The sequence below is a fragment of the Grammomys surdaster genome, unplaced genomic scaffold (assembly GCF_004785775.1).
Source record: "Grammomys surdaster isolate TR1022 unplaced genomic scaffold, NIH_TR_1.0 166, whole genome shotgun sequence".
NCBI lineage: Eukaryota > Metazoa > Chordata > Mammalia > Rodentia > Muridae > Grammomys > Grammomys surdaster.
This window is the reverse complement of record NW_021604614.1, coordinates 15,396,003-15,422,715: the sequence shown is the minus strand read 5'-3', so window position 1 is coordinate 15,422,715 and position 26,713 is coordinate 15,396,003. Positions and strand designations below refer to the sequence as shown.

At 50.1% G+C, this 26,713-nt stretch overlaps 1 protein-coding gene across 3 annotated transcripts in view; it reads right to left on the bottom strand.

Moving 5' to 3' along the window:
- The window catches only part of Rph3a (rabphilin 3A), a 72,699-nt gene that overhangs the window by 6,181 nt on the left and 39,805 nt on the right, over positions 1-26,713 (bottom strand). The window contains exons 6-17 of one of the 3 annotated variants that reach the window (XM_028766157.1): positions 17,582-17,711; positions 16,104-16,190; positions 13,423-13,588; positions 11,757-11,795; positions 11,512-11,673; positions 8,262-8,348; positions 7,754-7,813; positions 6,587-6,778; positions 4,333-4,412; positions 2,630-2,704; positions 1,139-1,248; positions 258-384 (exon numbers count right to left, since the gene is read on the bottom strand). In XM_028766157.1, the coding sequence (XP_028621990.1) occupies positions 258-384; positions 1,139-1,248; positions 2,630-2,704; positions 4,333-4,412; positions 6,587-6,778; positions 7,754-7,813; positions 8,262-8,348; positions 11,512-11,673; positions 11,757-11,795; positions 13,423-13,588; positions 16,104-16,190; positions 17,582-17,711 (1,315 nt within the window). Of the gene's footprint in view, positions 1-257; positions 385-1,138; positions 1,249-2,629; positions 2,705-4,332; positions 4,413-6,586; positions 6,779-7,749; positions 7,814-8,261; positions 8,349-11,511; positions 11,674-11,756; positions 11,796-13,422; positions 13,589-16,103; positions 16,191-17,581; positions 17,712-26,713 lie in introns of all 3 variants that reach the window. The other 2 variants (XM_028766158.1, XM_028766159.1) reach the window with 2 other exon arrangements.

Sequence of the window (26,713 nt, the reverse complement as noted above, 5' to 3'; positions counted from 1 at the left end):
CCCAGCTGGCTGCAGAAGCGCAGCCCAGTGCCTCACCATGCACCTTTTCCTGGTCATCTGGCACAAAGAGGCTTCAGGTGCACCTCCCATGCTGGAGGCTTCCCTGTGGGGAGCTGGCTCCCTGCTTCTTGGGGGTGACCCTAGCCATTTACTCCCAACCCGAAGTCACCCCACCTCGGCCTGGTGCTCTGCACTGCCTCAGGGCCTGCCTGATGCCCACTCAGCGCTTCAGGAAGGTGGTGATGCCCCTGGCTCACCGGGATCACCCGCTCCAGACAGATGTTGAAGTTTTTCCTCTGGTTAGCCTTCAGCTTCTTGAGCGAGAACCTGGTCTCACCAATGAACTCGTTGTGGCCAAACTTGTCCTCGTCACACACGGAGATCCTGCCACGGGCCAGAGAGAGAAAGCAACAGACACTGAGTCCCACTATGCACCCAGGTAAGGGGCACTGGGTGTGGCCAGGAATAAGACCTCCATTTCCCTCCAGTCAGGTAAGTGACTCAGTTCACAGCCTGAGGGAGTCTGTGTATTATAACCACTGCTCACGTAAACAGCTAGAACATTCCAGTGCCCAGAGGCCCTCAGCGTCCTTCCCTAAACCCTCCCTTACCCTAAGACAGTCACTCATGCCTCCGAGGGGCCATGTGTCTGCATTTGATCCTGTGTATACAAGATCACACAGTACATACCACCTTTTCTTGAGACAAGATTTTGCAATGTAGCCCAGGCTAGACTAAAACTCACTATGTAGTCCAGTCTGGCCCAGAATCCCTGATCCTCCTGCCTCAGCCTTCCAAATACTGGGATGACAGGCAGGTACAACGCTGCACCATGCATATGGGTCTCAGCTGTGCCTCTCTAACTGTGGGTTCTACATCCAAACACATTCAGTCAACCAGGGGCAAAAAAAAACCCTCAATCTGTCCTGAGCATGTGCAGATGTCTGTCACAGCTGCCTGGACAACACAGGCTCACAGCCACATGCACTTAGATACGGAAGCCCCACTGTATTTACAGTTCCTTCTGGAGTCCACGCTGTTTGTAAGGTCTGGCTCCGCCCTCCGTGGTGCCGTCCCCATGGCCCCGCCCCCATGGCCCCGCCCCATGGCCCCGCCCTCCGTTGCCGCCTGCAGGCACCTGAGTGTCTTTCTCTGCATGTCCTCCTCCGTAATGCCATGATACTGCAGCGTCTCGTTCCACACAGGGTTCCGAGTGTTGCGCAGGGTCTTCGTACGAAGCTTGTTAGACTAGAGAGCCCCAGGAGACAGACAGACAGACAGACAGGCAGGCAGGCACCTGTCAGCAGAGCCAACCTGGAGAGCCTCCTTGACCAACACCCCCTTAAGTGAGAAAGCTTGGGTGTGTCTCCTGGAGACAGACATGATTTATAGCAGAAATGATGCCATGTGTTCTGAGGCAGGGGTGTGGAGATATTTCCTGAGTCCTCAGGCAGTGTCCTCCATGCCTGAAAGTCTTCGGGGGTGGGGTGGGGGAGGCAGCCTCCCTTCCTCCCTCTCACAGTAGTGAGGCTGGGACCCGGAGTCTTGCACAGAGTAGGGAGGTGCTTCAACACCCTCACACTAACAAACATAATAAACATACATCTCTGGACGGGGCTCACTAAGCTACTCAGGCAGGCCTTGAACTTGTGATCCTCCTGCCTCAGAAGTGCCCAGTAGCTGGGGTTATATAAGTCTGTGCCACCAGGCCTAACCTTTTAAAAAAACAGTACAAACTTTTTCATTCCACTCCGGGAGAGAAGACCGGAAATACACCTACAGTACGAGAGGAGGCTGGGTGGCCCTAACCCACACGAATGTGTACATGAATGATGGGAATTACATGGGTTTTGATAGGCAGCAAACGTCACCAGTGGGATGGAGGAGGAGAAGGGACCATAGTCACAGACAGGCGTGGGCGTGTCCTTAACTCAAAGACAAAGATGAGACAAAGCATGTGCATACATGTATGTGTGCACGAATGTATGTATATGTGCATATGCATGTATGTACATATACATGTATGTGTGTTTGCATGTGTTTAAACATATATAGATGCATGTGTGTGCCCTCTCTTACCTTACTAAATATTTGAAACTCACAGCACTGTGTAACAGGCATTGTCCCAGGAACATAAAACCTTGGGTTCCCTCTGTCCCCCAAGACACCCAATCTACCTCTGACACACACACAAAAAAAAGCAAAACAGGAAAGCCAGAGAGGCAGCTCCCACTTTCCGAGTGGGGCCACCAAAGAGGGAAATTAATCCCAGAGCTCAGAAAGGCTCGCACAGGGAGCAGGGAAGAGCGGGGCCCGTGTCCCTTCAGCAGCATGGCAGTATCCAAGGACTTAGCCCTAAACCCTGGAAAAGCTGCTGCTGCATTATGTATACACCCATGGACTGGCTGTGACTAGCTAAGGGGCAGGCAGACTGCACCAGCACTGGGACCCACGAACATATCTGCACATGTGTGATTCCTCCCTCTTGGCCTTTGGCAGCTGCTGGGCTCCAGAGTTTCATTCTGGGGGGTGCTGCCCCTCCCCACACTGTGAGGGCTTTGCCCATCGTGGGGAGGGGCGCTCAGGCTCTGAGCTGAGAGCCCGTGCAGGACCCAGGGCCTCTGAGTACCTTGCTGGCTCCAGGAAGCAGATGCAGCTTCACATAAGGATCTGCCAAGCCATTGGAGTCCATGGGCTTCAGTCCCTGCGAGAAGAGGAAGAGGCCTGAGTCCTCCAGACACAGCAGGCGATGGCATCTGTCTCACCCAGTGGGGACAGAACAGAGGGATGCTGTATCATGAAGACAATGCTGGCATCCGGTGCTGAGTTTAATGACATGCCACTCCCTAGCTGTGTGGCCCTGGGCAGCTTTCCATGCCTCTCTGAACCCAGTTCCGTGCTGTTGAGTGGAGGGATGTAAATCTCTTGGGGAATGGAGAAGACATCCCAGCATAGCTAGCAGAGAGGAGAGGCTGGGGGCAGAGGCACTCCCAAATCCCGGGCCTGACCTTTGTATTCACTTGAGGCCTCAGTTTCCCCCATTTGGAGAGTGAGACTCACGGTCTCTGTCTCTCCTCCAGGCCTGGAGAAGGTGTTTGCGTTTTATCATTATTTTCTGAGATGCGCTAAGCTGGCCTCATTCATCCGGGCAACCCTCAAGCTTTTGCAGCTCAGACACACTGGCAGGAGTCCTGCCCATGACCTCAACTTGCTCATCTGATTGATGGGGCCATGGTGTCCACAGGTCTGTGGGGCTCAGGGAGTAATGCATGAGATCTTGCCTTTCAAGGTGAACCTCATCTCTCCAGGGATATAACTCCTGGCATTAGCTTTCTGGCCTCAGTTTCTCCACCTGACTAATGGGGCTAATAAAAATGCCTCCCTCGTCTGATTACCAAAACAGGAGGGAGGAGAGAATATGTACCTGAGCACTCACCAGAGAGCCCCATACACAGTAGGGGCTCAATAAGTGCATGCCAAAGAAATGGCTTTGGAGGGAAGGTAGGTTGATGTAGGACTTGCTTTAAGCATGTTGTCTCTTGTTTATCCTCCCAATGTCCCAAGCTGGGACATTTGAGGAGTCAGATGGAGGAGGCCTTATCATTTCTACGGCAGGCCATCGGATACAGAGATACCCACAGATGACCCATCACTCACTTTGCATTCAGTTTTCCCAGCCGACCTTGAGGGAAGAACACCACTGTCACCCCCAATGTGTCAGAGAGGGTCAGACACTACCACCTGCCCCCAGTAGCACAGCAGTGAGGTAGCTTGGGCCAGCATCTGCTCTGGCAGGGTCTGGTCCAGATCCTGCTGGTTTTCCTGGGGTCTCAGACTTAAGTTCATCTCGGGAGCGGGATGGGGGGAGGATCTCCCAGGGTCTGGAATCATTCAGCTCTCACTCCCCCACACACCCCACAGCCTTCTGCGGCGTCTCCCTCTCCACCCCCTTACTATCCACAGCCACAGTCCCCCCCCCCATTACTACCCCTGGTGGACAAATACATCAGCAGAAAACAATGGAAAACCTAGTCACCAAGTCAGGCTGTCATTACGTCTCAGTGGTACCCACAGTGTTCCCTCTGGTATGCTGTGGGGTAGTCTGGGCAGCCCTCACAGACAAGCTGCCTCCATTCTCAGGAAACAGCCACAGGACCATCCCTAGAAGAAGTCCCCCTCCATCACCACCACCAAGGAAGTCTGCCATGGCTGAGGACAACCCTGTTCTCATCTCTCATTGCCACAGTCAGTGATGACAGGAGTCAGGCCTGGGGTTCATCCCCACCTGAGTCTCTTAGGAAAACCAGAGCCTCCCCAGGGGTCCCCACACACCTTCGCCCTGATAATGGTGCACTGCAGGTTGCTGTTGTCTTGGTCATAGAGAAGGCTGAATTCCAGGGCACCCAGCGTGGCTGCAGGCAACAGAGACAGGAGCCAAGAAAAGCATTTATTTAGTCAATCTACAAACATTTTGCTTTACCAATGTGCCCAGCCTCGGCTAGGCATTGGGACCACAGAGAAGAGGGAGGGCAGACCCTGGTCCGATACTCCATCCTGGCAGACCTCTCTCCTGGGGGCCTTCTGCAATCATTTGTAAACGTGTTTACTTAGTGACTTCATCCCCTGGCAGATTGAGAGTGCCCTGAAGATAAGGGCTGGGATGACTGATTGACTACTATGTGTCCCTACTATGTGCAGGGCATATAGTAGGTATTTCTGTGTGTGCTGAAGGAATGAATGAAAGTGAGCGTTTGCTGTTCCCCTTCCTAAGAATGCTCTCCCACATGGCTCACACCCTCTCAAGCCCCTACAGCTTGGCTCAAAAGTCACTTCCTAGAGAACAGCCCTGCCTTAAGCAGCCATTGGAGAGATTACTCAGCCTGAGATCACCTCATTCATCCTTTGTCTCCTTCTCCCCTGTTCTCTTTTGCCCCTAATGTCCTAGTGCTTGGAGCAGTTTGAGGCACCGGGTGTGAAGTCAATAAATCCTTGTCAGTGACAAAGACAAGCCAGTGAGGAACAGAGAAGCCAAGCTTGCTGTAACCAACCCTGCTCAGAGAGGTCACACTTGGGATGACTGAAGGAGGGTGGAAGAGCAGCCAGGACAAGGATCGCGGAAGGCAGATACTGAGTGCTGTTGAGACTGACAAGGCTCCCTCTTTGTTCCCTGAGACCACAGACCCCTGACTCTGGTAAGCCCCCGGAACAACGGGGACAGCTGCTATACCACATGGTGTGGCCGTTGAGTGACTGGAGCCTTTCTTCACTCACTGGCTACGCTTGTTAGTTTACGTCAGCTTGACACAGGCTAGAGCCATTTGGGAGAAGGGAATCTCAACTGAGAAAATGAGGGGAGTGGCCTGTGGAATATTATCTTGGGAGAGGGTCCCGCCCACTGTGGGTGGAGTCATCCCTGGGCTGGTGGTCCTGGGTTCTATAAGAAAGCAGGCTGAGCAAGCCATGGGGAGCAAGCCAGTAAGCAGCACCCCTCCATGGCCTCTGCATCAGCTCCTGCCTCCAGGTTCCTACCCTGACTTCCATTCATCATGGATTATAGCCAGAAGATAAAACAAACCCTTTCTTTCTCAAACTGCTTTTAGTCGTGGTGTTTATCACAGCAATAGAAACCCTAACTAAGACGCTGGCCATTTCTGAGTCGTTGGGAGCCTTTCCAAGACTATACGCAGAATGAGAAGAGAGCCTGTCTCGTCTCCACTCACTAGGGACAGGAAGTAGGAAGTGTGGTGGCCCTGGCGGGAGGGCAGGCCCGCCCAGAGCTCAGCTCCGCCAGCATTCACTCTCTGGTCTCCGCCATTTGAACAACACAGCTGCTGTTCCTCCTGTGTGCTCAGCCCAGCACAGTGGTGTCCAGTTACTAAGCACTTTCCCTGCAGTGCCTTGGTTTACCCCACCCGTCAGCCTACATAGGGAGCAATACAGACAGGGGTCCCAACCAGGTCACCCCACCTCCCAGTAGCACCCATCCTGGCTGCTTCAGCCTTAGCAGAAGAAAAAGCCCCCTATGCATGGGCGGGTGGCGTGCACGCGTGTATGGGTGTCCCTGGCCCTCTGTGTCTGAATCCAAGAGGGACACAGTAGGTGGTTGACAAATCATTGAGTGGATGACGTTGCAGGCATCCTGGTCTTAAGGAGAAAAATTGACTGCCTATAGAGACACATATTGGACACGTTGACTCATGCTTCGTGGGGCTGTGGACCACCAGATAATTCTGTTTGGTAGCTGACCGCCCCGCTGAACCTCAAAAAATCCCACTACAGGCTTTAAATGGCTCAATGATGCTGCCCCACCCACCCACCCACCCCACGCTTTACTCCATGAAATATGTAGTTCCGACACTGGCCACACGGTGGCGCTCACTGGCCATCCCAACGCGGGGGAGCTGCTCTCAATGGCAGAGCCTGCACACTCAAGACCCTGGCTTTGATCTCCAAAACCACAGATTTTTAGGGTACACTTGTTAGCAGTTAGGGGACATCTACGGGCCCCAGAGTCCCGTTTCTACCCCACTGGGTTCAGTTTCTGGGTGAGTTTTCCCAACATGCCCCATCCCCGGGAGCCACCTACTTGCTTCATCGGAATCATAGCTATTGGCTTCTTCCTCCTCCTCCTCCGCAGGCGGTGGCTGGCGTGCAGAGGCCGCCTGGGAATAGGGGCCTGCAGTGTGGGGCGCTGCCTGGAAGCCCCCAGCAGGTCCTGTCCTTTCCTCCCGGGCTGAGGCGACAGCCCCTGGATAGCCAGGGTCGCTCAGAGGAGCCTCTGTGGGGAGAAAAGAGACAGTGTTGAGTCTGTTTTGTAGCAATGAGGCTAGAAGAAGCTTTCAGAATGCGGGTTCCCAGGCTGCACTCAAAATGAGGGGCAGGCCCCTGAGTGTGCAAGACCAGGTTTGATTCGGACAAGATGGGGACAAGAAAAACCTCACAGGGCTCAGTCAGTGGGGGTGGACTCAGCTAGACAGCATGAACCTCTCAGCCTCAGCTGTGTGACCCAGGGCCAGTTACTTAACATCTCTGAGCCTTAGTTTCCTTATTTGTAGAATGGGAGTTACCGAATCCAGAGTTGTTTCTATGGCAGTCAATGTTAGTTGCATTAAACCTTGAGGGTCCATGAAAAAACAATAGCTCCCATGTAACCATGACGACCAGGCATCTGAGACCTGCTTTTATGTGGGTCAGAGTAATCACTGTTCATTTATCCTGAGCCAAACACACTCCAGGCTCCACAAAAGGTGTTTTGTTTTTTAAGCTTATTATCTTTTTTTTTTTTTTTTTTTTTTTTTTTTTTTTTTTTTTTTTTTTTTTGGTTTTTCGAGACAGGGTTTCTCTGTATGGCCCTGGCTGTCCTGTAACTCACTCTGTAGACCAGGCTGGCCTCGAACTCAGAAATGCCTGTCTCTGCCTCCCAAGTGCTGGGATTAAAGGTGTGCACCACCACTGCCCAGCAAGCTTATTTTTAAAAAAAATTGTTTTAGTTTGTTTAGTCTTTACAACAAGACTATGAAGGAAGCCTGACTCCCACTTTATAGAAAAAAAACTGACACTCAGAAAGGTTTAGTCACTTGCCAGGAATCACACAGCAGGAAGGGAAGGACCAGCAGTCTATGCTCTGAGCCACAGAAACTGGCTTATCAGTGTGGATTGTCCAGGGGTTTAGAAAGGAGACCTGGTCAGACTGGTCTTGGTTTACAGCCTGAGTAAATGTGTCCGTGTAGAGACTGAGGCAGTTCACACTTGCCTGTGCTCTGCTCTGGGAATCGTCCTGGCCCAGGAGTGGCCCTGCTGCCCCCAGGAGGCCCTGCAAGAGGAGGAAAAGGGGGTGGTGATGAAGACACAAATCCGGGTATCTGTCCTTCCCTCTCTTGATACACAGGTTAGACAGGAAGCAGACAATCATGTGGAGAAGTTTCCAGGATATTAGGAACTGTACCTTTGTGGGGGGTGGGGGGGTGCTGGCATCCCAGAAGCCCAGGTTGAACCTCAGCTTGGAGATCCCACCCTCCTCCACCCCAGTCCCTGCTTTCACTTCCTTCTCAGATGTGGAGGAGTTACCACGGGGAGCCCTGTCCCTTCACAGTGGACAGGATGCTCTGCCCATCCCTCCTTCTGACACAGTCCAGCTCTAAGCAGAGCCTCCTCCAACCCCCAGGGTCTAAGGAGAGAGCTCAGGGTTCCGCACTGCAGAGCAATGGGACTGGGGTCACTACTGCAGGATGCAGGGCACACAGTGGCTGTGTGGCTGGTACCTGGCTGCACCGGCTGAGGAGGTGCCTGACTTGGCATTGGGGCTGGGGTGGGGCGGGAGGCCTGGACTGAGTTAGCTCGCCTCAAACCTGCAGGAGGAGGAGAAAGACAGCATAATTCACACCACACACACACACACACACACACACACACACACACACACACTAGTGTACACTCCCTTGAGGCTCCCCTGGAGGCTGTCCCGCTCTGCTTCCAGCCCTTCTCTGGTCCCTCTGTCTTCTCCTCGGTGCCCAGACCCTCTGGGCAAATCTCAGGAGTTACTGAAAAGCACAGCTAAGCTGGGCTCAGGGATTCAGGCCTGTCATCTCAGTCACTCGGTGGCTGAGGTAGGAGACTTGCAAATTCAAGTTCTGCCTGGGACTCAGAGTGAGCTCAAGACCAAACCCATCTCAAAATAAAACAATAAAGCGGACCCATGAGTGCAGATCAGTGTGGTATGCTTGCCTGGAACCCACCCCAGTGAGTTGTCGATGGGATTATATTACATGCAGAGAATTTAACCATGTGATCAGTGCAGAGCAGGCGCTGGTACCAGTTAGTGTCACTGATGAATCCTGACACCATTCACAAAGAAAATTGGTAAGAGGTGGATCTCTGAGTTTGAGGGCAGTCTGTTCTACATAGTGAGTTCTAGACCAGCCAGGGCTACATGGTGAGACCCTATCTCAAAAATAAAAGCAAGCAAACCAAAACCAGCAGTTTGATTTAGTGGCTTGTGCCTATAACCATACCACTCAAAAGAGGGTGAGACAGGAGGCTTACTGTGTACACCAGTCCAGCCTGGCTACACCGGGAAGCCCTGTTTCCAGAAGCAAGCAAGCAAGCAAACACACAAAACAACTAAACAAACCAGACAGTCACAAGTACTGACTAAGGTATATAGAAACTGGGTTTACTATTGACAGAAATGTAAAAGTATTCTGTCTACACTACATAGGAAACAGGATGATGGTTTCTTTAAAAAAAAATTTAAATATAGAACTGCCCAACTTTGGGACATTCTTGCTTGTAAGTCTCTACTCCAAAGGTTTAAATAGATATCTGTCTGAGATGTTCATAACAGCTCAGTTCACAACAGCTAAAGGTAGAGGTAGTAACAGCCTAAAGGCCCTTGGTCTGAATGGATAAATAAAATGTGGTATGTCTATTCAATGGAATATTATATAACCCTAAAAAAGGAAGGACAGTCTGAGAAATGCTCGAGCATGGATAAACCTTGAAGGTGTAGAGCTCTCAGTGAAGTGAAATAGGTAAAAAAGGTAAATGCTGTGTGATTCCACCTAAGTGTGTCAAATTTACATGTAGGAAAATAAGATTGGAGGTTCTGGGGAAGGAAAGAGATCAAAGAGAAGTTACAGTCTGATGGCTACAAAAATCTCAGCTGGAGACAAGGGAACATTCTGGAGGTGGCTGGTGGTGATGGTTGTATTGTGAGTCACCACCCTCTGCACCTGTGCTGTTGTGCCCACTCCCCCATCTCTATGCATTTCCCTGAGAAGACTGCTCAAGGAGAAATCCAAGCTTGGGTGGTAGGCTGCCAAGTGTGTCTCCTTGTTCCTGTTTTGTTCTTTGTTCCTGTTTTTATTCCTGTTCCTGTTTGTGTTCCTGTTTTGTGGGGAGTATAAAAGGGAGCTATGCAGTTAAAAAAAAAAATATAGCATTTGGTCTTTACCAGATGACTCCTTGTCTTTCTTTCTCTTGCCCTCAGCCCTCCACCGAGCCAAGGAACTGAGTCAGCTATGCTGTGAGGAATGGCTAAAACAGTGAATTAAATATCATAAATACTGTGTGCTTCACAAAATCAAAAAGCATGGTCAATATAGGATTCACCACTGGAGGAGAAAAGATGTTGGGAGTTCAGGGTTGAGTAGATGCAGGTTTAATTCTGATTTTCACTCATTGTCAGCTGTGTAGCAAGAGTCAGAAAAGCCACCCACCTTCCTGAGTCTAATTTTTACATCTGTAGAGTTGGGATGATGAAAGTCTCACACTTGCATGCCGGGGCTGTGGCAGGGAGTCATTAAGAAGTTCTGGGAGAAAAGCTCTGGGGAGTACCTGGTATACAATAGGTGCTCCATAAATGTACTCTGGTGGTCAGACCTGGGATTCTGTTCTCTGTCCATCTGAGCCATGGGTTCACTAGCAAGTGTGGGCAGCAGATGGTGGGAGCCCGACCTTGCTGTCAGGAAGGAGGGAACTGAAGAGCTAGCTAAATGTTAGGCTGAAATGTCCCCACAGGCTCCTGTGTTGAGCACCTGACCTCCAGTTGGTGGCACTATTCTGGGAAGTGGTGGAAACTTTAGGAGGCGGGGTCTCACTGGAGGGAACTGACCACTTCCTGCCAGCTGCTGTGTGAGCTGCTAAGCTTTGCCCTCCTCTCTGTGACAGGCTGAGACCTCTGATGCTGTGAGCTAAATTCATCTCCCCTCCTTTGATGTTATGTCCTTCATCCTGTCACAGGGATGAGGGAATAAAAAGCTACAATTTTGGATGTGAGTACTGAGCCAGGAGTGAGGGTGCACACTTGTAATCCCAGTGCTTGGGGGTTGGGGCTGAGGCAGGAGGATCATGAGTTCGAAGCCATCTTGGGCAAATAGGGAGATAACCTTCCTCTCTCTCTCTCTCTCTCTCTCTCTCTCTCTCTCTCTCTCTCCTTCCCTCCCTCCCTCCCTCCCTCCCTCCCTCCCTCCCTTCCCCCCTTTCTGTATGTACATGTGTGTTGGTGAGTGGATATCAGAGATCACTGTGGGTCCTGAACACTCAGTCACCACACTGAGACCCATGCCCTCTCTACAAAACCAGGGGCAGTCTCCTGAGGCTCAGACACAGGCTCACAGGAAATACATGCCCAGGCTATCAGTCTTCACCTTCAAAGTCAAGCAGCCAAGACTCTCTCCATACTATTTCATAGTATAATCTACTGGGCCCTGATGGTGGCACCTGTCAGCCAGTTATGTCCTGACCCATTATCCCACCCGTTGACACTGACAGCCGAGGCCATAGAGGAAAGTAATTAGATGGATATTCACTTTGCTCAAAGTCAAATGAGTCAAGCAAAGCAAAGACTCATGTGGTCTTCATATGCCACTTGGGGGCAAGAAGAGTTATGGTCACAGTTATGTCTGGAGCTAGATTTGAATGACGCCTTGAGTATAGACCAGAATAAATGATGCAAACATGGGAACAAAATACGGTATACAGTAGGTATTCAATAAAGGTACCAATGCCCACCTCGCTCACCTGCTGGGCTCCGGCTGGCATCTCCAGCACCCCCACCATGACCATGGTCCCAGCCCTCAGAATCCCGGGCGGTTGTACTCATCCGTGCCTCAGAGGCCCTGCGCGTGGGAGGCCCATGGCTTCCTCGCCCAGGAGCAGAGGTGAGGTCAGGGCCTGCAAGGAAAGACATGGCTTGCACAGAGAGAGGGAGGTGATAGAATGGGGTGCCAGAGTGGAATACAGTTAACAGAACCCACCTGGCTTCTGTCCTGGGGGCCTCCTGTCCTCCATGTCACCTGGAGAGAGAGAGAGAGAGAGAGAGAGAGAGAGAGAGAGAGAGAGAGAGAGAGAGAGAGAGAGAATTCAGAATACTGGTTTTCTGGAGTCCACAGAATTCTTACTCCAGGGATCCACAGTGATCTCACCCTCTCTTCCCAAGAACTGTTTTTGAAACATTAACCATGTTTCCCACCAGCCTCTCCCCTGAGCTGGCTTGTTCTTGGTGTCTCATTCCTTCATCACCATGAAGATACAAGCATAGACCAACAAAACAAAAACTCTCTCTTCTACCTACACTGGCAGGCGTGACATCATAGCACAGCATTGTTACTTGTGAATTCACGATCAGGCACCACAAAGTTGTGTTACCAGGAAAAGACTAAAAATTCTTATGTTCTAAAACAGGTCTACAATTTTGTTTGGGGCTGCACCCATAGCTACCTTGGGCTGCATATGGCCTGTGGGCTGAGGCTTGGGCAGTCCTAGAAGAGGGATGAAAGGCTGACCAGGAGGAAGGATGGTAGGTGGGACTGCACACTCCTCAGGGACATAGTGTATGTTGAAAACTTGGTGATTCTTCAAGAAGTAGAAAGGCTCGTGTTACCCATGAAGAAAACCTTTTGGCAACAGGCCTCATGCAAGGCACGCTGAGAAGCCATCCTATGAGAGGCTGGGTCAGGTGCTTTGATTTGAAGCCTGCATCTCTAGCTCTCTTCTGAGAAATGATGCTCCAGCATTGCTGCTTCAGTTAGATCTTAATATCCAGTGTTAATTGAGATTATTACAAGGGCTTTATCTGGCCAGTCCAAGTGGTGCTGTCCAAAGCAAATGTGACTTTATGAAGTCATTTTTCTTCCTGCTTGCCTCTCTCTCAATGATCACTTTAATTATTAATAACCATACTCGGATAACGGCCTTGATATTAATAGTGTTGATAATTAATTTCTTTTGCTAATTTAATTCCTATTCATCTTTCAATTTTAATTAGTCCAGTTTCAGAATTGTTTATAGTCAATAGAAGAAACAGAAGTAGAAAATCAGGCATGGTGTAGCACACTTGTAACTCTGGGAACTTGGGAGGCAGAGGCAGGAGGTCAAGGTGCAAAGTCACCAAGTCCTCAGATATGAAGTGAGTTCCAAAGAAGCCTGGGATACATAAAACTCTATCCAAAAAGAAGAAAAAGGAGGAGAAAGGAGAGAAGAAAGAGAGGGGGAAGGGAAAGGAGGGGGAAAGGAGAAGGAAATGGAAGAAGGGAGAGAAAGAAGAGGACGAGATAGAGGGTAGAGGAAGAATAAATACAAGAAAACCAGGAAATCTTTTTTAGCAAGCTCAAGACCCCAGGTTCCAGGGTATATTCAGGTGAGTGGCAGTCTTCTCCCAATTTCTAATTTTAATTTCTTCTTCTTTTGTACTTTTCAATTTCCTACTAAGGAAGATAGCAAAGCCATTTGGCAAGCTAGCTTTTTTCTAGAAAGTTCCCTGTACTGCCCTCCCAAATAAAGTTGAAGATGAATTGTGATGGGGCTAAGGAATCCTAGATTAGGGGCCAGAAACTAGCAACAGGTACTTTGCTAGGATGCACTGAGGTAGACCAGTAGGCTTGGACATGTCCAAGGTGCTGAAAAGGGTTAGCTTTGATCTACCTCGAGCTGGAGCCCTGGCTGGATGCCTGGACTCAGGTGTAGGCTGCTCCTGGGTGGTTGGCTCAGCAGCAGGCTGCTGGGGCTTTGTCTTCTTTATAGGCATGGGCTGTGGAAGGACCTGTTTGGGGAAACCCTTGAAGAACCATGCTCCTGAGCGCTTCCAGACCTGGGAAGGAAGGGAGACACATATGGGAGACATGGCAACCAACTGCTAGTTTTCATCTTTGCTCCAAAACTCATGGGCATGACACTGGGCACATGTATCTGTCCCCATATCAGTCTCACAAACCTGATGGCCATTTTATTGATGGAGAAAGTTGAATGTTTACCATGCCAAGGATCAACCCAATAACTAAACAGGCAGACAGAGGAACAGCGGAAACTCAATGATGATTCTCTCATAACTGTGGCATTGCAGTTGATGTAAAGAAGGTTGGATGTACCTGTAAGTTCCAATCCTTGGAACACGGAGGCAGGAGAATCAGGAATTCAAGTCTGAGGTCAACCTGGGCTACATGAGACCTTGTCTCAAAGAGACAAAACAGGTGACCTGCTTCCTGACATCTTGTTCAAGACTTCAGGCCTCTATTATGACTTCAAGTTAGACAGGATGATGTTGGGACATCTGGAAGATCCCATGTTCCATCTTGCTATATTCCCTACAGGATTACCTAGTATGGCACATAGTAATTGGACTTCCGTGACTTTGGTCCTGTGGCTTGTGTGGTCCAGAACAAAAGAGGAATTTGCAGATGTGGAGAGGGAAAAGTCACTATGTCTACCCCCTTGGCTCTCTCCCCTGTTGGATGGTGATGACCCCTGTTCCCTCCACCTAGCTCCCTGATGACTGTGTCTTTCTATTCAGACCAGGGAGTGCAATCAAAGCCCTAGGATTGCTCATCTTGAGATTGTAGGAGATTCCTTTGACTCTGCTGGTATCCCCAACTCTGCCATGAATAGCACCTTCATCAAACCTTCCCTGAGTGCTCTGCTGTCCTGAGGCTGAGGAGAAAGAACGTGGCCATCAAGACCATGTCTCCAAGGCAAGTGTCTGCAGCAGGGGGTGAGTGGTACAGGAACTGGGATGATTTGAGGTAAAATCAACAACACAAAGCCAGGTCTGGAAGAGAGAGAGAGAGAGAGAGAGAGAGAGAGAGAAAGAGAGAGAGAGAGAGAGAGAAAGAGAGAGAGAGAGAGAGAGAGAGAGAGAGAGAGAACGAGAACAGAGCATGGACAGAGGAGAAAGGGGCTGAAGCATGGGGGAGGCAGAGGATGAGGTAGAAGGAAGAGAAGGAAGCAGAGGTGAAGAGATAAAATAGGGGAGAAAGGAGAAAGTGAGGAGTAGAAAACAGGGGGAAGGCAGCAGGCAGTGGAGGGGAGGGTGTGCAGGGAGCCCAGGGAGTCACTCAGTGAGCGAAGTGCAAACCTGAGGACCAAACCTCCAATCTCAAGCACCCACATCAAATCTGGGCAGTATGTGCCTGTCACTCCAGACCTGGGCGATAGAAGTAGGAGGATTCTGGGTGCTTGCTGGCTACATAGCTGAATACCTGAGCTCCACACTCAATGAGAGACTCTGACTCAAAAATCAGGGCAGGCTTCTATACTTAGAGAAGGGAGGAGATGTCAGGGGCAGCCCTGATTACACGCTGTAGGCCTAAAATCAGCCATAGACCTAAAATCAGCAATAGGCCTGTCATACATGTATACTAACACCAAGTCTTGGGTCTCTGTGGAAAAACATTGAAACAGATGGCTATAAGCTATTGTAAACAGGCAGCTTTTGTGGAAATTTACCAGCCTGAGTAGTCATAGACCTTGTAAATAGGTAGCCTTGGCAGACAATACCAACTTAGATAAGGACATGCGAGTCATAGGCAGAGTCATAGTGACCTGTCCCCTGAACCTTCACCCAGCCGATACCCGGTTCTGAAAGATATCTGTATTCCCCCTGAACACCCACACTCCAGTGTCATCCCCTTCCCCACACCCTGCCTTTCTGTGTTTATAACCCCTGTGTGAATGAATTACAATTTGAGAAAAAAATAAATAAATTATTAAAAAAAAAAAAAAGCAGGGCAGGGACAATGAAGGCAGACACCGGATGTTGACCTCTAGTTTCCACAGGTTCACATCTGGACAAGCGTACCAGCATACACATGTGCACACACCTATTTGGGTTTGGGGGAAGAGGGGGGAGGGAGGGAGATACTTAGAAGAGGAAGACTCAGAAAGTGAGGGACAGGGGTAGGGAGGGAAGAAGTCAGAAAGCGGTGATAAAGAAGGCAAAGGAAAGAGAAGAGAAGGCACAGGAAGGGAGATGGAAACACGCACTCTGCTGTCTCACCAGCCAAACTCGTTCCTTTGATGTTTTTAGACAGGGTCTCATGGACCAGGCTGGCCTCAGATCCACTATGTGCTTGTGAATGGCCTTGAACTCCTACTCTCCCTGCCTCTACCACTCCAATGCTAAGATTACAGGTGAGCACCACCATGCCCAGTTAGAGACTGAATCCAGGGTCTCGGATGTATTAGGCAAAGATGCTACCCACTCAACCACATCCCAGCCCTAAGCTGTTTCCTTTCCCACCAAACCCACAAGACACAAGAACCAGGCTGAGCCCTCAGGTTCCAAGTCCTACCCCGTCCCAATGCCTCCAGGCCCAGGCCTGGCCACTCACCTCTCTCTGCTCAAGGCAGATCTTACAGAGCCATACCGGATGCGGACGGTTGTTGGAGGTCTCCACTCCACACTTGGTGCAGACATTCTGTGGGGAAAACACATGCAGAAGCACACCTAGGTGAGGAGTGATTTGAGCTGTTGGGGGACTAGGGACGGGCAGAAGAAGGGTAGCAATCGAGTTCACAACCTTTTAGGGGAAGCTAAGGGCTGAATCCTTTCTTACTTCCTTGAGGAAGGCTCATTGGAATAAAGTTTCACTTTGGGTCTTGCTGCAGATGGCAAGAGCTGGATTCTTCCCCAAGCGCTAGAGGAAAAGTCTCTAAAAGAATCCACCCTGTGGATCTAGATTCTCAGCCACCACAGAGGAAGCCATTGGCATGGTCTTTAAGAAAAGAAGCCAGTATATCTGTTTTATCAGTTTCTTTCTTTTCCCAGAAGACCCAAGACAACTTTAGCTGTGACTACAAATCCACCCACTGTAGTAGATGAACAATGTCTGAACAATAACCAGACATGACAAAGGAACAGTGTATTCTGAGATGAGCTTCCTAACAGCTGAGGACAAATGGGAAAACCTAGGAGTATACAAAATTGTCTCTTAAAACAGTTGTGGTAATGCAATGTTTTTCAGATGAACTTCCCCCAATACTATACCCTATCGGCTGCATGGTTCACAGAGCAGGAGACGCCCAGTGGCATGATGGGTATCTCTAACTGGGTGAGTCTCTGAATTCCCTTGTGTGGGATCAGATGGACCAACGATAGTTGAATCTTTGTTCTGGAAGGGTTGTCTGCAGGCAGTTCAGGAGGGCAGGGTAAGGGCTCAGGGAGGGGTTTCCCTGCTTGAAAGAGTGCTGTTGAAGTTCAAGGCATCCAAGCTGGCTGGAGAGAGGCTTGCTAAGCCTTTCTTTTAAAAAGTAAATTCTATTTGCTACTATTGTGGGTGTTTTTGGAGTATGCGTGTGTCAGAACTCTATGGAGTCCTCTTCCATTTGACCAGGGTTCTGGGATTGAGTTCTGGTCGCTAGGCTTGCAGGGCAGGTGCCTTTACCTGCTGAGCCATCTTGCCTGCCTTTGCTAAGTCTGTTATATCTTGAGGCATGTTAAGGGAACACACATACATGTGTAAGCTCATTTGTTCACACACACACACACACACATACACACACACACACAGCATGCTCTTTAGACTTCACACTTATCTTGCTAACTAACCCATAGCCAGGATCCATGTCCCAGACTCCTGAGTTCATCTTGCACAGAGCTCAGCTCTATGGAGACATAAAGACCTTCCAGGAGAGGACTCAGGACCAAGGTGGCCTTGGGAGGCTGAACATCCTGCAGTTGCCCTTCAGGAGTCAAGCTCCATCCTCCAGACCCCAGGCCCCCAGAACCACAGTCCAATCTCCCTGCCCCCACCCCAATCCCTCTTTCCCATGTAGCTATCCAACAGGAAAGGGAGACAGGTAGCGGTACCTTCTTACAGTCTTCACACACGACACAGGCAGAGCCCAGCATACCCAGCTGCTCCCCGCACAGAATGCACCGGTTCACACCGTCTCCAGCCACATTCTTCCTCATGGTCTCCAGACGGTCCACCAGGCGCCTGGAGCAGAGACAAGGCAGTAAGGAACCCCCGCCCCAGGATCAGGGGCCTCCGGTGTGTCCCAAGCAGAGAGAAGCTCTCCGCCTCTGAGTCTCTGTTCTTGAGAATCTGACAGTGACCAGGGAACCTCTCCTGGAGAAGGCTTCCAGGTACCAGCACTTTCAGAATGTCTGACCTACTACAAATCCAGGCCCCTCGGCAGCCTTCTGTGCTACCAGCTTCAGGCTCAGGCCTTTCCTAACTCACACCACTTCTTCCATGGAACACCTTCTTCCAGGGATCTGCCTTCAGAGCTTTGAGGCTAGCTAACTGTGGAATGTGTGTGCTTGGCCATCATTGCCAGCATCTGGAACAAATGCTCTCAAAGTAAGCTCACTGCAGGCACTGGCCAAAATGCAGATTCTGGCACAAGGATCTCAGGTGGAACTTTCTAGAAAGCTCTGAATCAGTGCTGCTTAATGCTGCTGGTCCAGGTTCCCACCAGACAACAAAGCTGTCAGTGTAAACATTGCACATGCGGGCACTCTGTATGGTCTTTGGCATCTGGACTTTTAGACATTTCATCTACTAACTTCAAATTCTCTCCATGCCCTTTTCTTCAAACAAAGATTTACTGGTCCAACTCGGTGAAGTGGTTCACATCTGTAATCCCAGCACATGGGAAGTGGAGACAGGAGGATGGCTGTGAGTCCCGTGTCAGACTGGATGCCAGGATAATAGAGTGAGAGTCTGTCTCAAACTGGACAAATAAACAAACCCAAAAGGCTTATTGTCTTATTATAGACACAGATGGGGGTGGGGGACACTGGAGCTGGATGTGGCCATTCCTTTGTGGTTTGTAGCTCACAGTGAAGAGTGGGTGATAAAGCCCTTGGAAGATCCTAGAAAGCCTCTAGAGGGTTGCCTAGAAGCCTGTCCATCACCATCAAATATGGACTCCTTTCAAGCATGAGAACCTGAGTTTAATTTCCCATAATCCAAGTTAAAAAAAAAAAAAAGCTGGATGTGGGGATGCCTGCTGGTAACCATAGCACTGAAGAGGCAGAGACAGGAGACCCCTGGGGCTCTGTGAATGTTTGACTATGCCTGAATTAATTTATTTTTCTGGTCCTGGGAATGGAACCCAGGATCTCATGTGTGCTAGGTTGATGTTCCACTCCCGAGCCATGACCAGACCACGCCAGCTCCACCCCCTGCCAGATAGGAAGAGGTAAGGGGGAACCTCCAGTGAACCCTTGCCTCCATATGCTAAGTGGGAAAAGAGCCCCAAGCCGGGGTGCAGAGTCAGTCAGACTGTGGACATGAGGTTGGAGGTGCTATGTTGTTGTGTGCAGCAGAGAAAAAAGAAAACTCAAAATGCTGGCAGCCACCACCTGTCCCCTCAGGAAACATTGCTTTTCCTCCCCATTTTACCTCTCATGGGAAACCCATGCCATCTTTCATCAGATAAGAGAAGGACGTTTCCCAAGCTCGAGCTATGCAGCCAAAAGGCTAAAAGGTGTAACCGTGAATCCTTCCTTGGCTGCACTGTGTTTTTCTAATCATGTCTGGTTATTTGACTTCAGCTGAGAGGAAATCACACCTTCACAAAACACTCCAGAGAAACAGCTCCATAGAGTCTTCAAGGGGCTTGCAAACAGCCCCTGTGAAGTCTTCCGAGCAAGGCCCCCCGTTGTCTGTCTCTTTCAGCCTGGCTAGGCCAAGCTGTAATGGCTCTGTAAGCTCTGAGCACTGAGTGGCTTTGCCAGCACTGAGCTCCAAAATCCTTCCCCAGTCTTCCCCAAGACATCATGGTCAGGTTTATCACGGTAGTAGCCCACTCTCTAGTAGCAATGTCTGCCTGAGCTAACTTTCTGTTACAGTGATAAAGACCATGACCAGTAGTAACTTGGGGGAGGAAAGGGTTAATTTGGTTTGCAGTCTATCACTGAGGGAAGTCAACACAGGAATCTGGAGGTGAGAACTGAAGTAGAGACCACAGAACGCTGCCTACTGGCTTGCCCCCTAAGTTCACATTCAGCCACCTTTCTTATGCTTCCCAGGACCATTTGCCTAGGGAATGACACCACCTATGGTGGGCTCGGCCCTCCCACATAGATCATCAATCAGGAAAACGGTCCCCATACACTTACCTAAAAGCCAATCTGATAGAGGCATTTTCTGAGATTCCCTCTTGCCAGATGACTCTAGCTTGTGTCAGGCTGACAAAAACACTAACCAGTTCAATGACCTTGAATAACCTTGACTCCCCTGGTACTTTCTACCTAGCTTCTGCTCTAAGGAGGGTCACATAAGCCACCCCTCAAATCTCCTATTGTGGGTAGCACTCAGAGACCTTAGGTCCTAGAGATCAAACACCCAGATGTCCCTTCTGGTTGTTGATGCTGATATGGTCCCTGGGGCAGCCCGATTTTATGCCTGTCTCTTTTTCACTCATCCTCTGCTCAAACACCCAATTAGCTGGCCACTGTCAGTAGCTGTCACTTGTTAGCTAGGTCTTTACATGCCCAATTAACTTTACGATGCCTGGAAAGCTGACTTTCGTGCTTTCTGTGCTCCCGAGTTCTCCCATGTGTCTCTGTGACCAGGGTGCTGCTGTCTGCTTAGGAACCCATCCTTCTATTTTGTGAGAGGCTGTGGTGACTACAGAGCTCAAGGCTTGCTCTAAACAGACATCCATAGGACAGTGGTTCTCAACCCTCCTAACGCTGCAACCCTTTAATTCAGTTCCTCATGTTGTGGTGACCTCCAGTCATAAAATTATTTCATTGCTATTTCATAACTGTAATTTTGCTACAGCTATGAATCATTATATAAACACATTTGGAGATAGAGGTTTCCCAAAGGGGTTGGGACCACAGGTCCATAGGACTACTTGTACCCCGGCATATGTAGTACACACTTGGAAGAAAAGTATCTACATGCAAAACTATACCTTTATACACATGACCACGGCTCTGGGCTCTGGGGAGAACCCATCCCCAACCTTCCCTGCCAAGACCAGTAGCTGTGTGTTTGTGAATCCCAAACACATGGAAGCCCATAAAAGCCCAAGCTGGCCTCCGCGACACCCCTGCCACTCTCCAGGATGCCAGTTAGTGATTGCTGCAGACCCTGAAATGTAGAGGTGACAGATGGCTTTCTGCTGTAGGGGGGAACAGCATGACAGAAGCCTCCCCGCCTACCTAGGGGCTGTGTTTCTATGCACTGGTTCCCTAAACCAGCACGGAAAATGCCTCCACTATGGGGTCCCACCAACGAGCAGGCAGGGCAGCTGTTGCACACTCCCTCACAATGAGTCCCAGCACAGACAGTAGGTGTTGTGCTGTCTGTCCATCTATCTGTTTCCCGCCTCCTCTCCCCGGACCCCATCAACTCCTGAATCCCTCTGCTCACTCTTTGCTTCCCCCGATTGCCAAAGAGGGGGATATTAGTGTGGAATTTATTAAGCTTTGGGGCTGTAATTTTGTCAGAAATGGAGATAGCCCATCTGCCATGATCAGGAAATGGCTGCTCTGGTGGAAGCCAGACCCAGGCTCCCAGGCACTCAGGCAGAAGCTCCCAGAACCAGTCCTTAAATGACCAAGCTGCCCTCCCACCCCCCATGCACAGCAGGTATTCAGGGCCTGAGCCTGGCAGCTTGCCAATTCTGCCATATCACCTTGGGGTATTTAGTGTCTCGGGTGCTGTGCTAAGTACTCCCAACCATGTTTTCTTTGAGCAGTGAGCACCTACAAGATTGGTTCTGCTATTTACCCCTACTTTTCAGATGGGGACACGGAAGCATGTGTAGGGCCATCACTCGCAAGTGGCACTGGTTGCTGGTCCAATTGCCTGGATGTCGGATGAGGGAAATTTTATGTCATTCGGTGCTTAGGGTTGTGGCTCAGTCTGTGCCCCTCCACCGTCTCGGTCGTGATAAATGGAGCTCAGAGAGAACAGCGAAACAATCCGTCAGACAGATATCCGAGACACCTGTGAATGCCTGTCTCTCCACGTTCCTCCACCATCTGTCAACTCCCCTCACCGCTGGCGGTCCCCAGAGGCAGCAGAGTGTGAAAGATGCTTAACTCCAAAGTCTCATGTGGCCACAGGAAGGCTGTGTGCACCTGGGCAAGCGGTTTCAGGTTCCTCAGCTGTCAGGCAGCAAGGAGCCTTTCTCTCCCCGAGGACAAAGGGGTGAGAGGAAGTGCACAGCATCTGAGATTTCACGGTCCAGGGTCCAAGAAATACCTCTCTATGGGACTAGAGAAAAAGGCTACAGCTGTGGGCTAGCCTGGACTCTTGTTCCAAGTTCCATCACTTGTTAACTGTGTGGCTCTGGACAGGTTGCTTAACCTCTCTGAGCTTCGGTTCTCTCATCTAGAAAATGCCAGTGGCAATAATGTGTTCTACAGCACAGGGCCACCGCCGAGGCTTCGAGTGCCCTGTGTGGGGCAGACATTAGATGATTTAGCTCCGTGTAGTCTTTAATCGTTCCCCTAAAAGCTATGATTTCATCAGACTCCTCCACCCATATCTTCTGAACCATCAGCAAAGAGACACAGCAAATGGTTTCAGCCAGGGATGACTGTGCTATCAGGGAACAGCGGTCAGTGTCTGGAGACACATTTGGTTATCACAGCTGCAGGGGTTACCTACAGGCATCTGGTAGGTAGAGCCCAGAGATGCTGTTTAAACATCGTACGGTGCACAGCACGGCCCTCAAGATGAAGAATTCCCCAGGCCCACATGCAGGTAGGTATTGAGGTTGAAAAGCAGGGGGTGAGAGGGGTTTGGGAGCCACCTGACTGGACAGATGAGGTATGGGACGCCTCAAGGTTAAAGAAACTCAGCGAAAGACTTAGCCAATGAGTTCCCGGCCCACCCACAGGTACCATTCACGAAGTGTGTTGATTTACACTCCCTTGATGGTTAGACAAGGAGGCAAGTAGGGAATTCAGAAAACTGTCATCTGCTTCGGTAACGACAACAGATTCCACAAAATGTGTGTGTGTGCATTCTGGCATGGCTGTGTTGTGTGGTTTTTGTGTTCCATGGGGCATTGGCCGAGTGCTCACTTGCTGAGTTCAGCTACCAATAGGATGGACTACATTGGAGGATACCTGGTCTTGTTTCCTGGACCCCTCAAATCCTTCCTCGTTCAGTAGTCCGCCCCGCTCCTTTACAGCAAGAAGTGTAAAACTGAAGTTCATTAAATATCTTTGGCTGAGACCATGGTCTCTTATGGAAGGGAAAGGTCCCATGTCGAGCAGAATGGCTGGCATGTGCAGGGGAAGAGGATACCGCCCACCATCTTTGGAAACAACTTGAGGGAGCTGTGCACACACAAGAACCTAATGGAAAGGCGCAGGGCTGTCCTACGGGATCTGAGATCAGGAATACAGCAGCCTCAGGAAAAATCTCTCACCCTGTGTGTTAGCAAACACAGTCATGCCACATCTCCATGGAAACATGGCTGCTGGGGGCTTCCTCTGAGTGGCAAAGGCCCACTAAGTCTAGAAGGGAATACTTGCCTTATAAACAATCACCCGCACCACCCCCTACTTCCTGTCTGTGACAGTCCTTGCCCATTAGGTTGTCCTTCTGTGTTCCTATTGTACTTCCTCCTGCCTGGATCCCCTCCAAGGCATTTGCATGTCTCCTGCCTGCAAAGAGGCAGCAGCTGGGTGGCTCTGTTCGAGGTCAGCTTCCTGAAACAGACGGACTCCAAAAAAGTAATTAGGACTTGTCATTAACCTTGACATCCCAACTGGATGATGGAGGGAGAAGCCAGAAAGATGAAGAAAGACCTGCTACTGCGGGGTCCATTGTGTCCCTGGTGCTTTCCTGCTGGGGTTCACTACCCCCTCAACTCTCTGGCACAGGATTTTTCCACAGTGTATCTCCTTGGCAGGTGTCATTGGCATGGCTGGACAAGGACACAGACAGACGGCTCAGTCTCTCCCCTTCTACACGAGTCTTTCCTCCTTTAGTCCAGAGCCCTGGCCTTCCGTGGGTGTGACTCGGGGTCAGGGACACCCAGTATTCCGGCATAGTTATACGCACATTCTTTTCTTTTTTTCCCCAGAAGATGCAAATATCTATCGATGTCATCAGGTTCAGATTGACCCTGCAACCTCCCAATGTGAAGAACTGTTGAATTGTGCCTCAGTTTCCCCAAGTAGTAGACGAGTGCTTTCTGGTATTCGTTCAGCCTTAGTCTGTTTAGTGGTGCATGCCTATCATCCCAGCACTCAGGAGGCTGAGGCAGGGGGATCTCAAGTGTGGGGTCAGCCTAAGCTTAGAGTGAGGTCTGTCTTTAAAAAGAAAAGAAAAAGGAAAATAAACCCCAAAGCTTGAGAACGGGCTCAGTAAAGTACCTGCCTTGCAAATGTGCCGACCTAAATCCTGCTCCACAGCTCTGGGATAAAAGCCAGCAGGAGCTGGGGACTGCAAATGGAGACGGACCGATCCCGGAAGCGCATTGTCTGACTGGCCTAGTGGAATCTACGAGCACCAGCCAGGTTCAGTGAGAGACTCGGTCTCAAAAATTAAGGTGGAGAGAGGCAAAGGGACCTTTACATGCCTGCATATGCTCGTGCACACATGCACACGAGTGCACACGCCACTTTTTTTTTTCTTGGCGTTTTGTTGCGTAGCAGTGACTAGCTGGAGAACCTGGTTAAAATTAGTAGTTTCCCATCTCATCCAAATCTCCTTCACCTAACGATGTTGGAGAACAAACCAGGAGCCTCTGCTTTGTGCCGTGAGAGGGAATGTGTACAAATGGGGCAGTTGAATGAGGTTCTTTCCCAGCCAAGGTTCTTTCCGTCCTCACATTCTAAGCAGAGCAGGGCGGGGTGACATGGATGGAGGACACATGAACCTTTAGACTATAGCTTGAGCCTCTCTCTGCACAGCCCCGTGCTTTCCTGGGCTCTCAATTCCAGCAAAACAAGTCCCAGTGAGGAAGCAAGGCCCCCCCCACAGAGAGGCCTGATACTTTTCTCCCTGTGAACTCAGAGTCAGACACAGATGGCGGCAGCAGCACAGGGGGGCAGATTAACAAGGCAGCAAAGAGTCTGCTGGAGAGGCCACCTGCTAAGCTTGAACTCTTAAATGGAAGTTTGGGATTGGGGCTTGCAAGCTGGCTCAGCAGGAAGAGGGGCTTGCTGCCAAAACTGATCACTGGAGTCCAATCCCCAGAGCCGCACCATGAAAGGAGAAAATTGACCCCAAGAATTGTCCTCTGACCTCTGTATAAATGCTATGGCATGCATGTATGCATGTAAAGAACTTTACTTATTTCAGACTCTGTCTCTCCAAGCCTTAGTTTCCTCCTCTGTACAATGGCACCCACTCCATGGGCAGAGAGGAACAGGACTGGGTTGAATCAAATGAAGTTTTATGTCACAGGGCTCAGGGCTGGGGCTCAATAAGTAGAGAACTTGTAGACAGTGCGTGAAGTCTTGGGTTTCATTCCCAGCACTGCAAAAACTGGGTGTGGTGGCACATGCTTGTAACCCCAGAACTCAGGAAGTAGAAGCCAAAGGATCAGAAGTTCAAGGTCATCCTCTGCTACATAGGGAACTTCAGGCTAGCCTGGGCTACATGAGACAAGATAGATACATAGATAGATACATAGACAGACAGACAGGAGCAAAATGCAGAAGTTGGCACATAGTGGGTACAGAAAATGGCGCCCCTTGTGGGGATTATTTCCCATGTTATTCAAAGTGACCTCACACTGTCCCTGATGGCTTCACTTGGGCAACAGAAAAGAAAACCCAGGCATCCAGACTCAGATAGGGACAGGAACACCTGAAATTCTAACCCACTTAAAAAGAAGCCCTTTCCTCAGAGACACAGCCAACAATGCAGGGTGAGGTTCTCAACAGACACATCCAATCATTTCAGCAGCTGAGTGAGCAGGAAGGTCCCTGAGAGTCAGCTGGGGAAACTGAGGCAGAGTCCTTGCTCACTGGGAGCTTTGGGTTCCACAGTGGAAGTTCCAGATAACAGAACACAGTCTCACTTCTATAGTCTCACTGGCTCCCACACCCCATGCCCTACCTGGCTTTCATCTGATTCTCTTCCGGGGAGGTGGAGGAAGAACAGGCATGAAGGCACAGTGTGGCGTGAAGCTTAGGAGACACAAATAGCATTGGCTTGCCTTTGGAGATGCTGCCAGTGAGGGTTGGCTGCCGGGATGGAGGAGACACAGCCTGCCTAGACCTCCGGGGCAGCCCTCCCCGCTCCAGGAAGCCAGGGAGAAAAATACTCCAGCTCAGCAAAGGTTTATTTTGCCAGCCTAAATTTGGTCCAGGATTCCTGGAAGCCTCTCAACTTTCCTTCCGGGGAAGCCAGGGGCTGCTGGGACTCCAGAGATTGCCAAACTGGAGCGTCCCAGCATGGGTGCAGACAAAAAAAGCTTCCTGCTTCAAAACCTAAACCGTCCATCGGATGGCTACCATTTGCTGAGTGTGCATTATCATGTGCACATTTATTCACCAAAGAATGTCGTCTCTGTTTCCCACATGAAGAATCTGAGGCAGACTGGGCTCAGGGAGGTAAATTCTTGTGCTCTAGTTCCACCGATGACCTCCAGCCTCTCTAAGCCCAGAGTGTGGGTCCCTACACTGGGTCTACCTCAGCTGCCACCACACGTATCTGCCTGCCCTAAGCCTGTTGCCAGAGTAACTCTAAGCAGCCGTTCTCCACCTGTGGGCCGTGTCCTCTCTGGGGGTCAAACAACACTTTCACAGGAGTCGGCTAAGACCATCAGAATACGCAGGTATTTACATTATGATTCATAACTGTAGCAAAATTATAGCCATGAAGCAGCAATGAAAGCAACTTTATGGCTGGGGGTCACCACAACTGTATTAAAGGGTCAAAGCGCCAGGAAGATTGGGAATGATTGCTTAATAGCTTACTCTGGGGTATGTTCTTATAGGAAGCACAGTATTGCTTTGATTTTATATAAAAGTGTTGTTTGACCCCCAGAGAGGACACGGCCC